This window comes from Pan troglodytes, chromosome 8, assembly GCF_028858775.2.
Source record: "Pan troglodytes isolate AG18354 chromosome 8, NHGRI_mPanTro3-v2.0_pri, whole genome shotgun sequence".
Lineage (NCBI taxonomy): Eukaryota > Metazoa > Chordata > Mammalia > Primates > Hominidae > Pan > Pan troglodytes.
Genome location: NC_072406.2, coordinates 37,549,969 through 37,564,045, shown reverse-complemented (window position 1 = coordinate 37,564,045; position 14,077 = coordinate 37,549,969). Strand labels below are relative to the sequence as shown.

At 45.6% G+C, this 14,077-nt stretch overlaps 1 protein-coding gene across 50 annotated transcripts in view; it reads right to left on the bottom strand.

Annotated features, from left to right (window-relative positions):
• Positions 1 to 8,293: 8,293 nt before the first annotated feature.
• KIAA1217 overlaps positions 8,294 to 14,077 on the bottom strand; it is an 854,498-nt gene continuing 848,714 nt past the window's right edge. For 26 of the 50 annotated variants that reach the window (XM_063781488.1, XM_063781487.1, XM_063781489.1 and 23 more), the window contains 5 exons: positions 13,606 to 13,641; positions 13,378 to 13,455; positions 11,667 to 13,265; positions 11,042 to 11,164; positions 8,294 to 10,318 (listed from right to left, as the gene is read on the bottom strand). In XM_063781488.1, the coding sequence (XP_063637558.1) occupies positions 9,821 to 10,318; positions 11,042 to 11,164; positions 11,667 to 13,265; positions 13,378 to 13,455; positions 13,606 to 13,641 (2,334 nt within the window). In that variant the 3' untranslated portion in view covers positions 8,294 to 9,820. Of the gene's footprint in view, positions 10,319 to 10,821; positions 11,165 to 11,666; positions 13,266 to 13,377; positions 13,456 to 13,605; positions 13,642 to 14,077 lie in introns of those variants that run through there. The other 24 variants (XM_054660823.2, XM_063781485.1, XM_009458071.5 and 21 more) reach the window with 6 other exon arrangements.

The following is a 14,077-nucleotide window of genomic DNA, read 5'->3' as shown; positions in this document are numbered from 1 at the left end:
GCTTCTAATCATTTAGTGCCACCCCCCAGTGCTGTGTCATGATAGAATTCTCACAAGATTTGGTTGTTTAAAAGTGTGTAGCACTTCTCCTTTTGCTTTCTCTTCTTCCTACTCCCGCCACATATGACGTGCCTGCTTCCCCTTCGCCTTCTGCCATGATTGTAAGTTTCCTGAGGCCTCCCTAGCCATGCCTCCTGTACAGCCTGTGGAACTGCGAGTCAGTGAAACCTTTTCTTTGTAAACTACCCAGTCTCAGGTAGTTCTTTAGCAATTCCAGAATGGACTAATACAATCTCTAATCCATCTGCAATCCTAAATCGGTCCAATGTGCTATCTTAGATCCAATCTCTTTAAGGAGCAGTCCTGGATACCACTTTTAATGCCGGCTCAAACAAAGTGTGATCCAATCAACATGCTGCAGAGAAGGACTTAATATCTTCTGCAGACAGGACGGCTCAACTGTCGCTTCCCAACATTGGGGATCATCTGTGTTCCTGTTGCCTGGCAGAGGTGTTGACTGGTAATGACACAAGGTTGGTCCCTACTGTCCTTCATCCATAGAAAGGGGCTTTCATCTCATTTGTTTCACATAGAATACTTGTAGGTAAAGGCTTTAAATAAAGCCAAAGACAAGGAATAAAAGTGTGTCCTAGGTATGGAGATACGGAGACGTAGGTAACACTAGAGGTAATCGTTTCACGGTGATTCAAGAACCAGAAGTGGGAGAAGCAGGGTGTGAAGACCAGGCATGCATACAACATAGAGAAACTGAGGAAGGGCTGAGGGTGGTGAAGCAGCAGAAGCAATCTGTCTACATGCTGATGGGCAGGATTACGCGCGGGGTGGATGTTGGTGGTGTTGGGGAGGGTCTCACTGAAAGTGCAAAACCTCTGAGCAGTGAGGGACACACTGAGGGCAATTGGAGAGGAGAGGGGACCTGTTGGTTTGGGCCTGGTGCTGCTTATGTTTTTAACCTGATGGGCAGGGAACCTCCATGCCACCCTCCGGGGTCTTGCCTCGCAAGGCTGAAGTCTGGGATGGGCTCTCTCCTGCCCAGGGTTCCTCTGCTGGGACCACGAGTATCCGTTTCCTCACTCTCCTGCCCTATCCTCAGATCCCAAATCACAGCTGCATGAGCCACCCTCCCGGAATCTCTCTCCTTCAAGGAGTGGCTCTGCACTTCTAATTTTTGGCTTTACCTATTGACACTATGTCCAATAGAAGCCTGGAGGAACATTTGAAATACATCACTAAAACGATATGCATTATTAATAGAACCTCTGTAACAAATGTGCATGAAATGTCTCATTCAGCCAAGTATTAGGAACCATTTTTGGGACTACTAGAATTTCCAGAGGCTAAGGAAAGGGCTATGTCTGTACTTTCCTGAAATCTAATCCCTAAATTACTCCCAGTTCAAGGGCACTCATATACACATTAGCTCCTGGCAAATAAAACAAGCTCCAGACTTAGCCAACACTGGAAGGTCCCCGCAGTTTGGAAGTATCAAAACGCAAAGCCAGACTCTAAAATGCCCCAACTGACACTACCTAGAGGACAAAAATTAAGTCCATACATTTCAACTATTTATTTTAAAAACGGTTGGAAAGTTTTCAAAAAAAATCCAGAAGTGGTGGCTGAGCTGTACTTTTTCAGGCGCGGATCTCCTGTAGTTGGTAACAGTCACCTTTATTTTTAAGGAACAGCACCTTCTCACTACGCCTGGGCCTCCACCTTTCTAGATTGACACTGTGGTTCTCAGCCTTGGCTTCCCATGAGAATCACCTGGGGGTATTTTAAAAGCCTCCGTTTGTTGAGGCAGCACCTCTGAGCACTTGAATGAGAATCTGTGGGCAGGGCCCAGGTGGCAGCATTTGGAAAGCTTTTTCGAGGATTGCATTGTGCAGACGGGTTTGAGAAGCTGGAACAGCAGCCGAGCCTATCCCCAGTACAGGGTCCAGCTTTCTTGGGTTCCTCCCTTGCAGGGGTGTCCCCCACTGATCACCTGTTCCCAAGGTTTTCATGTTTAAGTCAGAAAGGAGATGGTGTCTGTGGCAGGCTAGGGCCCTGGTTCTAAGTTTCTGGTACCAAGTTCCATCTTGCTAAGCCCAGCGCTCCAGCACTCTACCCTAAGACATCCATTCCCACTCATCGTTCCAAGATGTTCTCTTCTTTCCCTCCTGCCAATTGCTTAGAGATTGGATTTCTTTCATGTTGTTTTTTGTTTGTTTTTAATTGAGACAGAGTCTTACTCTATCACCCAGGCTGTAATGCAGTGGCATGATCTTGGCTCACTGCAACCCCCACCTCCCTGGTTCAAGTGAGTCTCCTACCTCAGCCTCCCAAGTAGTTGGGACTACAGGAATGCAGCACTACACCCAGATAATTTTTGTATTTTCAGTAGAGATGGGGCTTTGCCATGTTGGGCAGCCTGGTCTCGAACTCCTGACCTCAGGCGATCCACCTGCCTCAGCCGCCCAAAGTGCTGGGATTACAGGCGTGAGCCACCTCGCCTGGCCCTTTCCTGGTTAACCATTTGGTCTTCCAGGCATGAAGGAAAAGAACAGAAATGCTAATACCAGTATGGGCTTCCTGAAAATCCCCCGGGAGTGGCAGGTCACTGAGGCACCCCCAGCTCTCCATGTGTACCTAAGGGCTGTTCTTACACAGGGAGGGGTCACTGGGCTGGGTACTTTGAAGATTCCCTGTTGGGTCCTTATGCCCTCAGGGTTTGTCCCGACTCAACAATGAGGCCCCTGTTCATTACTCTGTGCCAGTGGTTCTGAGTCACAGCAATGCCACCCTTGAAAGGCAGTTTTGGGTATTTGTGGAGAGTTTTCTGGTTGTCCCAATGTTAGAGGCAAAACTGGCATTTAGTGTGTAGGGGTCAGGGATGCTGAATCGGGATGTCCTACAGTCAGCTGCCCAGGAAAAACTGTCCCCCACCCCCAGCACGACCTGGTCACGTCCCACTGGACATATGCGTAAGGAAAAACCCTGCTTATAATGATCCGAGTGTAGAGGCCAATTTTATTTTATATTTAAACACTTTTGCAGCCTCAAAATGTGCAATAAAAATTTTCAGGAACGTGTAAAGTGAGGGAGAGTCGTATTCTGCTTTGTTCAAAGCTTTCAACCAAGTCATTCGCTATTTGGGAAAAGTCACATTACCAGCCATTCACAGCGTTCGAGTCCCCGGTACGACTCGTCTCTGAATGTGAATTCTGCTGATGGGTGCGTGCATGGCACGGAAATAATTATACCTTTGTTATAGTGCCACTAGGACATTGTATTTTATTTTTGAAACAAGGCGAGTAGGTAGGAGATGTCATAAGGAATTTCATCTCGTACAAAACATTTGTAACTAAAAGGGGGCTTGGATCCATTGGAATTGAGACTTATCCTTGAATTTCAAAGGATCACTCTGAGAGGCTGAGGTGCCTACTCACAAGTCCCTGCCGAGAAGCCGAACTTCGAGAAAACCCTTTTAGGAGGCACTTGGGGGCCGCTTACCCTGGTCTCCAGCAACTGAAGTTCCCGAAGGCACCAGCAGGAGGGGCGTGGTGAGGCCTCGAGGGGTGTGACCAGAAAGGTGGGGCGTGGCTTAGCTGAGGCAGGTTGAGGCAGTACCTGGAGGGGCGTGGCAAGGCCAGGAGGAGGTGGGGCCTGGTACGGGTAGGACCTAGGCTGGGCTTGGCTTGTCTGGGGTGTGGTCTTTCTGGCAGGTGAAGCCTTCCCTGCAGTCCCAGCTCAGGGCCCTAGAGTTGTAGTTGACCACCTGGGGCTTAGGGGAAGAGGAGTACCTATCCCAGCTTCCAATCCAGATTCACCGCCTTTCCAACAATAATACTAGATGAGAACATTAGCCTTTTAAGTGGAAGGGGTCTCTACCTACGCATCTTTTGAAGGTGAGGCAACCAAAATTTGCAATCTAATAATCCCACAAATGGATAATTTTCTGCATTGTGCTCATTCGTCTGATCCAGGAATGAAAAACCTCCCCTTAAAGCCACCTTCTTTCAAAGGGGCAACCTGAGCAGCCCCCACCGCAAGCAGGATGGCGAGTGCCCAGAGGTGCATACTGCACTTGTCACCTCTTGCCTGTTCTCAGTGTCCTGCAGTGAAGTGGGGGAGGGATAAATTACAGGAACTTTTTCAGTGTTTGTGAGGATTAAAAGACAATAGATGCAAAACACCTTAGCATTCTACGTGGCCCATAATAGGCAACAGATGGCAGTTATTGCTGATGTGTTCACAGACACAAGGATTAAGGACCACCCAATACGTTGGGCAATTAAAATATTAAGCATTTTGTGCAAATCGAAGGCATGCACTGTAAGCTCTCCTGCCTTCTTGGCAGAGAGTGGTGAGCATAACTTAACCTTCCTCGTTCCATCAGGGCGAACATTTGCTTCTAAGGTGGGCACCTGACTTGGAGCTAGATGGACATGCACCTTGGGAGGGCCTGGGACTCTCTTCTCAGAGGTGCTTTTCGGGTTATTCTTTCGGACATTACCTTCTTAGGAGCATAGATCAAGGAATGAGTGGTTGCCCGATGCCAGGGCTATGTTTTCCTGGACAACGTCACCTGGCCTCTTTTGCAAAATTACCTTTTGAATTTTCAGTTGAAGCAGCTGTCATTCCTCTACTTCCTCCAAAAAATTTCCTGCTTGCTCTGAAATGCCTTTGCATTTACTGAGCCTTGGAGGTGGGGAGGACCTTAGCTAGAATTACAAGGTGGGGCATTCAGGAAGAGGCCCAGGTTTATGTTTTAAATGTGGCCTGCGGGGAGGGGAGTGGCCAGACCTGCTCTCAGCACCCAGTGGATGTGTCCCTCTTACCCCATGGGTCTGGCCCCTTGCACTCAAGCCCAGGAATGAGCATCATCTGAGGAATATGGGTTGGGGTGACCTGGGAGCACCTTCTCCCAAGCCTGCAAATGTGACTTCACAAAAGAACCATAATTCTGAGCCATGATTCCCAGGGCCTTGGCTTTTCTCCATCTGTGTCAATGTCTTTTTTACTTTGGAAAAAAATCCAGTCACAAGTAGCATTAAAAGAAAACCAGCTTCTTTAAAAATGCTGTAACGCTATTATAAGTTCTGTATTATACCTGTCAGTGCCAGGTGCCACCACCTCTGTGAAGCACCAGACAAGCCTGTTGCTCTGCACTCCTGTAGCCAACTGCCAGGACTGCTCGCACTCCCCCCACCTGCATCAACTGTGACTTGATCTCCCCGGTATGTGTGCCACGCTTTCCCCAACTAGACTGATGCCTCTTAAGGGCAGAACTGTGTCCCAGTTGTCACCGCAGCAGTAATAATCATCATCATTAACTTTTTTTGTTTTTTAGACAAAGTCTTACTTGTTGCCCAGGCTGGAGTGCAGTGGCACAACCTCGGCTCACTGTAACCTCAGCCTCCCGGGTTCAAGCGATTCTCCTGCCTCAGCCTCCTGAATAGCTGGGAATACAGAAGTGTGCCACCAAGCTCAGTTAATTTTTTTGATTTTAATAGAGAAGGGGTTTCACCATGTTGGCCAGGCTAGTCTTGAACTCCTGACCTCAGGTGATCCACCCGCCTTGGCCTCCCAAAGTGCTGGGATTATAGGCGTGAGCCACTGCGCCCGGCCCTCATTAACTTTTGAGTGCTCCGTATGTCTGACTCTGTCTTCAGAATTTTGTATACATCGTATTTAATCTTCCCAATGATCCTTTTTAGTAGGTGCTATTATTCTCCATGAACAGGTGAAGAAGCCAAAACACGCCCAAGGTGGCACAAACAGAAAGCAGCACTGATGCCGTGGGCCAGACGCCTTCCTCATCCCATGCTACGTGCAGAAGATGCTCAGTGAGGGCTGGATGGACTGATTGTTGAATAAACCTGAGAAGCCACATGGTTTATTTCTAAGAATCTTTTTAGATACAGTGAATAACTGAATGGTGAACTTAAAAGACAGGCAGGTGTGGTGGTGCATGCTTATAATCCCAGCTACTCCAGAGGCCGAGGCAAGGGAATCACTTGAGCCCCGAAGTTTGAGGCTGCAGCGAGGTATGATTGTACCACTGCACTCCAGCCTCGGGGGGGACAGAGCAAGACCTTGTCTCTTAAAAGAAAAAAAGAGAGAGAGAGACTGTCTTAACTGAGTGTCTGTTAAGTGTAGTTTAGCAAAATCTGAAAACCCAAGAGCTCAGCTCATCCTGCCCAACATCATTCACTGTAAATATTCAAAGAACCGAGGTGCTATCGTGAGTTTTTATTGTTACAGTTTCTAACTTGGTCTTGAGGTTTCCCTGTCGAGAGTGGCCATAAGCCGAGATAGCCCCTCTTTAGGGAAGCCCTGATGGGGTGGGGTGCAGTTAGGTTTGGGAGTGTTGGTCAGCTAAGGCACAATGAGGAGGTGAAACCAAAAATGCACCAAACAGAAGAAATATCTTACTTACAGATTCCAGGGAGGGTGGTGGTGGGGCCTTCATGAGAGGTCTGGAGGCAGTGACAGCAGAGCTCAACCAAGAGGTGGGGAGAGAGTGAGAGTGAGCAAGCCTGAGGGGCTGTGCTTCTATCAGGGTCCAGGGGCGTTACCCCTTAGGCTTTCCCATGGGGGTCGTGGATTGGTTAGTTTCAAGAAAACACGTGCGCAGGGGAAACTTATTGACACGACTCTGGTGTTAATCATCAGGTTTTACCACGGGCCAGCAGGTGTGGGGCATGTTGGGTTTTCGGTTGGTGGGATGAGGAAGGAGCCTGGGCTGTATTTTTCAAACAACCACACTGGGAGGCGAAGTTTTAATGAGGCCATAGAGGGCAGGGTACAACAAGGTTTCAAACAACTAGGTTGGCCGGGCGCGGTGGCTCATGCCTGTAATCCTAGCACTTTGGGAGGCCGCGGCAGGCGGATCACGAGGTCAGGAGATTGAGACCATCCTGGCTAACACGGTGAAACCCCGTCTCTACTAAAAATACAAAAAATTAGCCGGGCGTGGTTGGCGGACGCCTGTAGTCCCAGCTACTCGGGAGGCTAAGGCAGGAGAATGGCATGAACCCAGGAGGCAGAGGTTGCAGTGAGCCTTGATCGTGCCACTGCACTCCAGCCTGGGCGACAGAGCGAGACTCCATCTCAATAAAAACTTAGGTCAGGCCTAAAAATGGGTACCAAGGCAGGAGCTATATTGCACTAATTTAGACAGGCACCTCCTGGGTCTGTGCTGTGATAGGAAGTCTTTGCAACATCTGACTCTGGTTTCTCCAATCATGGTAGTTTCTCCTCCAGTTTCCTGAAGAGGCAGGCAGCACTGGGTCGGATCTCAGGGCAGTGGATGGGACTGTGTGGAGTTTTCCCTTACCTGGTGAACATGTCCCATCCTTCACGACATTGGCTGAAACTACCATCACCTCTGTGACCTTGTCAGAGCTCTCTGGGAAGCCTGAAGCTAAACTGAAAAAGTGAGCCCACCATCTGCTGTTTTGCTGCTTATAAAGAATTTTCAGCTTGTCCATAAACAGAAGCAAATAAATTGGCATGAATTAGCTATGAGATATATTTATATATAAATGAATATAATGTCATTAAGGTGATTATGGGACATGATTGAAATGTTGGACCCTAAATACTTTCCTAAGTGCCACCTGAAACACGGGACTGCCATTAACATAATGAGCAGAGATATGAATATTTCTGGCGGAGGCATCCTGAAGTAAGAAAGCCTGAAACTCAGAAACACTGAACAACTGAGTTCCAAAAATATTTGCTTTTTACATGAAATCACCAAATGAAACATTCTGAGGTGAAAAATCTAAGTAGTTTCCTGAGATTGTTCCTGTGGTTAATTCATAATCCTGGTATTGTTTTCACTAATTTTCTTCCCCCACACCTTTTTTTTTTTTTTTTTTTTTTTTTTTTTGAGACAGGGTCTTGCTCTGTCATCTGGGATGGAGTGCAGTGGTGTGATCATAGCTCACTGCAGCCTCCACCTCCCAGGCTCAAGCCATCCTCCTACCTCAGCCTCCTGAGTAGCTGGGACTACAGGCACACACCACCATGCCCACCTAACTTAAATTTATTTATTTATTTTTGGTAGAGATGGGGTCTCATTATATTGCGCAGGCTGGTCTGGAACTCCTGGCCTCAAGTGATCCTCCTGCCTCAGCCTCCCAAAGTGCTGAGATTACAAAGCATAAGCCACCGTGCCTGGCTTCTTCCCATTTTAACAAATGAAAACATATGGTGTAAGCGTATTTCCCTCTAGGCCAACAATAATTTTTTAAGTTGAGGACTCAAAAGAAAAAAAGCCAAGTGATAAAGACATTTTATTTCCACTTTACTTCTACTGGAAGTTTTTTAAAAAGAGAGAAAATAATAAGAGCCCCTCCAGGAACTGAGGGTGGAAACTCTGTATCCAGGTTTGCTTTCTGTCATCCACACCTTGATAAGCCACAGAGAAGAGAGCGAGCCAACAGGCCACATCCAAGGCACCACACTTGCAATTAATTTATTAGGAACTCATCATTAGTCACCCCAGAGCTTTCAGAAAAGTAGTGTCCTCTGAGTGGATGTGGTTACATCCCTCAAAGCGGAAAAACATTTAACTTGGTAACAGTTACATTTCGTTCTTTGACTAGGAAGTAGTTATAGTGACAAGGTACAAAAAATAATAAGCATGCAGCCCTTTATTTAGTTTTGCAAAGTCTCTGCTTATAGTTCTGTATATTACATGACTGTGTTATACAAATACATTTATTTACAAAAACACTCTAGCTGTGCAAACTTGTTGCTTTTTAAAAATGTATGGATACTTCCATTTCTGCCGGTCCCGATATATACTTTTAAAGCATGCATAAAAATTAACTTTGGTGTGGGAAAACTACTCTATGTGCTGTCACATACAGTATTTTAATGTCTATGTATATTTATATATTTACAAAAGTTTTTCGGTTTACAGAACCGTACAGAGTGTACATTTTAAAATCCACAATGCAAGAGCGTGGGTTACCAGGTCTCAGAAAACAAAAGAAGGGGTTAGATACGCCAAAGAAAACAACTAGAGAATCTCAACATGTTAAAAAAGAAAAAAAAAAAAAAAAAAAAAAAAGGAAGGAAAAAAGAAAGAAAAGAAGCAAGCAAAGAAAACTAGCTTGCTTGGGCTAGCAAATTATTATACACACTTTTCATGGCAGTGCAATAGGTTTGATAAATTGCCTTCTACACATGCCTGTCTGTAGGGCTCATGTAGAAGTTCATTGGTTTTATAGTCTAGCACACTACTTTCAAATGTACAATGCTATAGTATCAAAATGTTTTGGCAAAAAAGATCTTGAAAGGAACCATGAAGTTTTGACAAAAATAGAAATCTGTAATAAAGCTAAATAACACTAAAATAAAAGGAAATATTATAGTATCTCTTTTACAATTTGTATAGTCACACTTGTGTAATTCTCTGTTCACTTCTAGTCTCCGTAATGAAAAATAGTTTTATACAAAACATACTAAAATTCTGGAATCATACATGTTTTATATGCTTAAGACAATTCTCCTGTCTCACACGCACCTTTCTCTCCCACCAGAACCTCTGTCTGTAACACATGCTTACTGCATTTTATAGGTATTGAGTATAGACTGTAGACACTATAGCAACTAGGTAAAAAGAAAACCAAACAAAACGAACGAGCTTTACTGAAATCTATTAATCCAGTATTCAGCACATATTTAGCATTAAGCCTCAAACGATACAGCAATATGTTACATTCTCTTGTGAAAACAGTTGTTGTAGACTGTTAATTTTTTTAAAATGTAACTCCGACTTGTGCCTAATAGGATTTGACCTTTAAGAGGTTTCTTTTGCTGTGGATGGGGTGGCTTTGCTTGAACTTCCATTCTGTGCCTTGTAGCTGGTGAGGCTGGGAGTATGGATGGTCCTGGTGCCCTTGGCACCTTGATTCAGTGAGACGGAGGAGGCAGGAGAAGGAGGGGAGGAGGAGAATGACAAAGGAGGGGGTGCTCGGCCATTTTGACTCTGCGGTGAGAATGAAAGATGGTGACCTTTACCTGTATGAGTGAGGCTCTGAAACTTCAAAGAGCCATTAGAGACAGAAGGGATGAGGGAGGCAGAGTGAGCAGGTGGTCCTGTTTGGGGGCTGAGAGGGTTAGAAGCAATCGATGGTTTAGTAGCAGGTGGATTAGGGAGGTTAGAGCTGTCACCACTAGAAGAGGGCAGAGAACTGCTTTTCCCAGAGCTGGGAGAAAGGGCTGGAATCTTAGAAGCAGGTAAGGAGGGGGAAGTAGGCTTAAAGTCCCCACCAGATTTCTTAGCACTTCCATTAGCCTGCAAATAAAGATGGCGGGAGACATTTTGTCAGAAAGGTGGTCACATGATCAACCCACAGGGCCTGGCAACACAGCCCTTCTGAGAATAATTCAATCAAAGAAAACCAACCAAACACAGTTCAAGGCCTGAGCTAAGTCTTGTTGTGCTCTACTGGACCTGGTAGAAACCCCCCGTGTACATAGCAAAGGATGGACAGGAAAGGAGGAAAGGAAGAATACATTTGTGAGAGGAGTCCCATCATTCCAGCTCTACCATTTCCTGTGTGCCAGGTGGGCCATGCGTCTGGATAATTACTGGGGTGGGGGTCGGGCATTGTGACGGAGCGTTAATGTGCTTCTAACGCAATACAGTCAACATAGACGTTAGTAGTGGTGACGTTAAGGGCAGTTCAACCACAGGTTGGTTTGTCTCTGCTTCCCGAGGTGTTCAGATGAAACACTACATTCACCAAAGAAAAGCCACCTGGTCTGGCACCGTGTGTTAACAGTTAAAATTTGGAGTTTGGAGTCACAAAGTAAAAGATGTTTTATTGCAAGCATGCAAAAGCGTGGTAAAAAAGTTTAACAAAGGTTTTTTTAGACTTTCTTCATGCCCCCAGATCCAGGATGTCTATGTAAACCGTTATCTTACAAAGAAAGCACAATATTTGGTATAAACTAAGTCAGTGACTTGCTTAACTGAAATAGCGTCCATCCAAAAGTGGGTTTAAGGTAAAACTACCTGACGATATTGGCGGGGATCCTGCAGTTTGGACTGCTTGCCGGGTTTGTCCAGGGTTCCGGGTCTGTTCTTGGCACTCATGGGGACAGGCATCCTGCTCGTCTGTGGGGCCCCGCTGGAGCCCTGTGGGAAGGACCAGTGAGAGGGGGAAGAGAAGGAGAAGCGCATGAGTAGGTCATCCGTGAGGCTGCCCCACGATGTGCAGAGAAGCTCAAGGTGAGAAGCCACAGCCCTACATGCAGGACAGACCTAGGAGACACCAACTGGGGTTAATCAGAAGAATCAAACAGAATCAACTGCTCACTACTGATCAAACGGATTTTAATGTGAGTATCAGAGCAACCATTTCAACAGCACATGGCTGACCCAGCAGCCTCGTGTTTACCCAACACCAGTCAGCAACAGAGGCAAAAACAGAACTGATTAGCTGTTAGATACCTAGTTGTTGTTGTTTTGAAGGTGAGGGAGAAAGTATGAAAGAAGGGTTTCATGGCGAACAGACAAAAAAAAAAAAAAAGCCACCTGAAAGAAAGCAATTAAGTTACAAGACACCTTTCGCTAATGGTGATTATGGCAGATTTAGGAAAGCAGCTGGGTCTTTTCATTTTCCAGCAGACCAAGATACCTTACGTGAAGCTGAAGGTATCGACGTAGGGGGCTCTAGGGCAGTGGGACCTTCATCCGGAACTAGCAAGGGTCGGGGAGAGGCCTCTTGGGCTATGTGGGATGAACTTGCAACAGAATCTCTGTTGGAAGAACATGAGGTATCAACTAGGGCTTTGGGACTCATTTCACTGATTGTATTTTCGAGCTGTTTAATGGTCTGCTCCAGGCTATCCAATGTTCTGTAGGTGTTTTTTCTAATTTCATCAGTTCTTGAAATTGGAGATGTACTCTCGATGCTGGGCTGCTCTTGCCTTCTCACTGTGTTTTCAGGGGTGTCTTCAGGTTGAGACCTAGCGATTTCGAAGCGCTTGGCTTCTTTGTGCTGTTTCAGGGTGCCATCCTCTTCCTCTTCTTCATAGACTACCACTTGCAAAGTCTTCTTCCCTGTTTTAGTTCCGGTGCGAATGGCTTGAGTGAGAGCGGCGAGTTGCTTCTTAGGGAATTTGAATTTAAACTTTTTCTTGGGGCTTTCAAACTGGTCATCGGTCGCGTCGTCACCCTTGCATTCCGAATTTGGAGAATCCACGTGGCCGAACTTGTTCAGCTCCGTTCTGTTCATTTCCTGTCCTCCTGGGATTCTGGTCTCTGTGGCCAGGGAGTGTGGCTGTGACTTTGTTTCCACCTGTTGTCCGGTTCTAAGATTGCCCGGGGCCACCTTCTTATGAGACATCTGGGAAGTGTTATTGTTCTGGACTACAGAATCTCCATTTTCCTCCTCTTCCTCCTCCTCTATCTTTTCCTCCATCATCATTCTCTCTAATTCCTCATCACATTCCTCAAAGATAGTTGAAAGTCTCTTATAGGCAGACCGGATGTCCATGGGCTCGTCGAAAATGATGATCACTGGTTTCTTGTCCAGGCACACGACTGGCTCCTCATTGTCAGTCCCTTCTTGTCGGGGGGTCATCTCTTTTCTGGCATCGATATTAACCGTCTGTATGTCTTCTCCCTTTTGGCTAACAATATCATGCACCTCCCCACTGGAAAGAACCTGGACAGTGGTTTCGGTAATCATGAAGGCAATATTGTCAGTGGCTGCATTTTCTTCAGTGGGAGAACTTGAACTTGATTCTCCATCCTCATTAGGGTTCACGTTAGCATGCCTTGCCCCCTTGGGTCTCAGAACAACTTGGCCAAAATCTGTCGTGATAACCTCTTGATCTTCTGTTTTAAAATCATGCACGCTTGATTCTGTTAGTCTAGTGTGAGAGGAAACGTGACACTTATCCGTATTTTGCTTTTCCATCTCCTTTGTCTTTCCGTAATTCAGCGTCTGGTTCTCGGTGTCAGGTATAGAGTATTGCAGGCCTGAGATTTTAGACCCTTTGTTTATTTCATCTTCTAATGGACTAATGCCAGAGAAACTGAAGTTGGCCTTAGGCACAGTTTTCTGGGAATAGTTTCTACTGTCTCTGAGTAAACTCATATTGGATATGGAATTTTCCTTCATTATGATCTCAGTTTTATATTCTGATGTTCTTGATGCATCAGAAATACTATTCTCCATTCCTCTTTCCCACTTAGGAGGGTCACTAGGTCTTAGAGCCCCTGTGGTAACCTGAGAGGGAGAACGGAGGAGGGAAACCACACACGTTAATCAGCAATGGATCTGCAGAGGCAGGTAATTAATGTGCATGGTATTGGTTGGAACCCAGATCTGGTGAACTCACCTTTTGGAATTCCATTTGGGGGCCATTTTCATATTCAACATCAGATTTCCGTACATCTTCATGGAAAAATTCCAAATTCTGGTAGAATAGTGTAGGACATGTTACTCCACAAAACCACATCCCCCCAAAAAAGTGGACTATAACTAAATCGTTCCTTTAATTACATTTCTAAGACATGCGGGCCACGCATATTTGTTACACACCAATCCAAAGCCTACAGCTGTTTACCTTGGATTGCTTTGTTCTCCAACTGCCAAAAATGCCCTGTGTTTGCACAAGATGAAAATCTCAATTAGCAAAAGATTTCAAGAATTTAAAATTTTGTAGGGGAGCGGTGAAGAGAATAAAGGGACAGAGTCATTATTAACATGTCCTCTTTTCAACATCAGATAGTGAGCTTAGCAGAATTTAAAACCTAAAGAATTGTGAAAAGCACAATGTATGGGCTGACAGAAAGTTTTGATCCTAATCAAGATCTGCCACTAAACTGTGTTACTTTAGATAAGTCACTTTACTTCTTTGGCCTCAGTTTTCTTGCCTATAAACTTAGGAACCAGCCCAGGGGAATTTTAGTTCCCCTTACAGCTCATTATTTCAGTCCTCTCTCTGCTTCTGTTATGGAGATTATCCTATAAAGACATCTGCCTTGGTTGGGTTTGGCATTTGGGGACGAAAAAACATTATTTTCCCCTGATCAAAT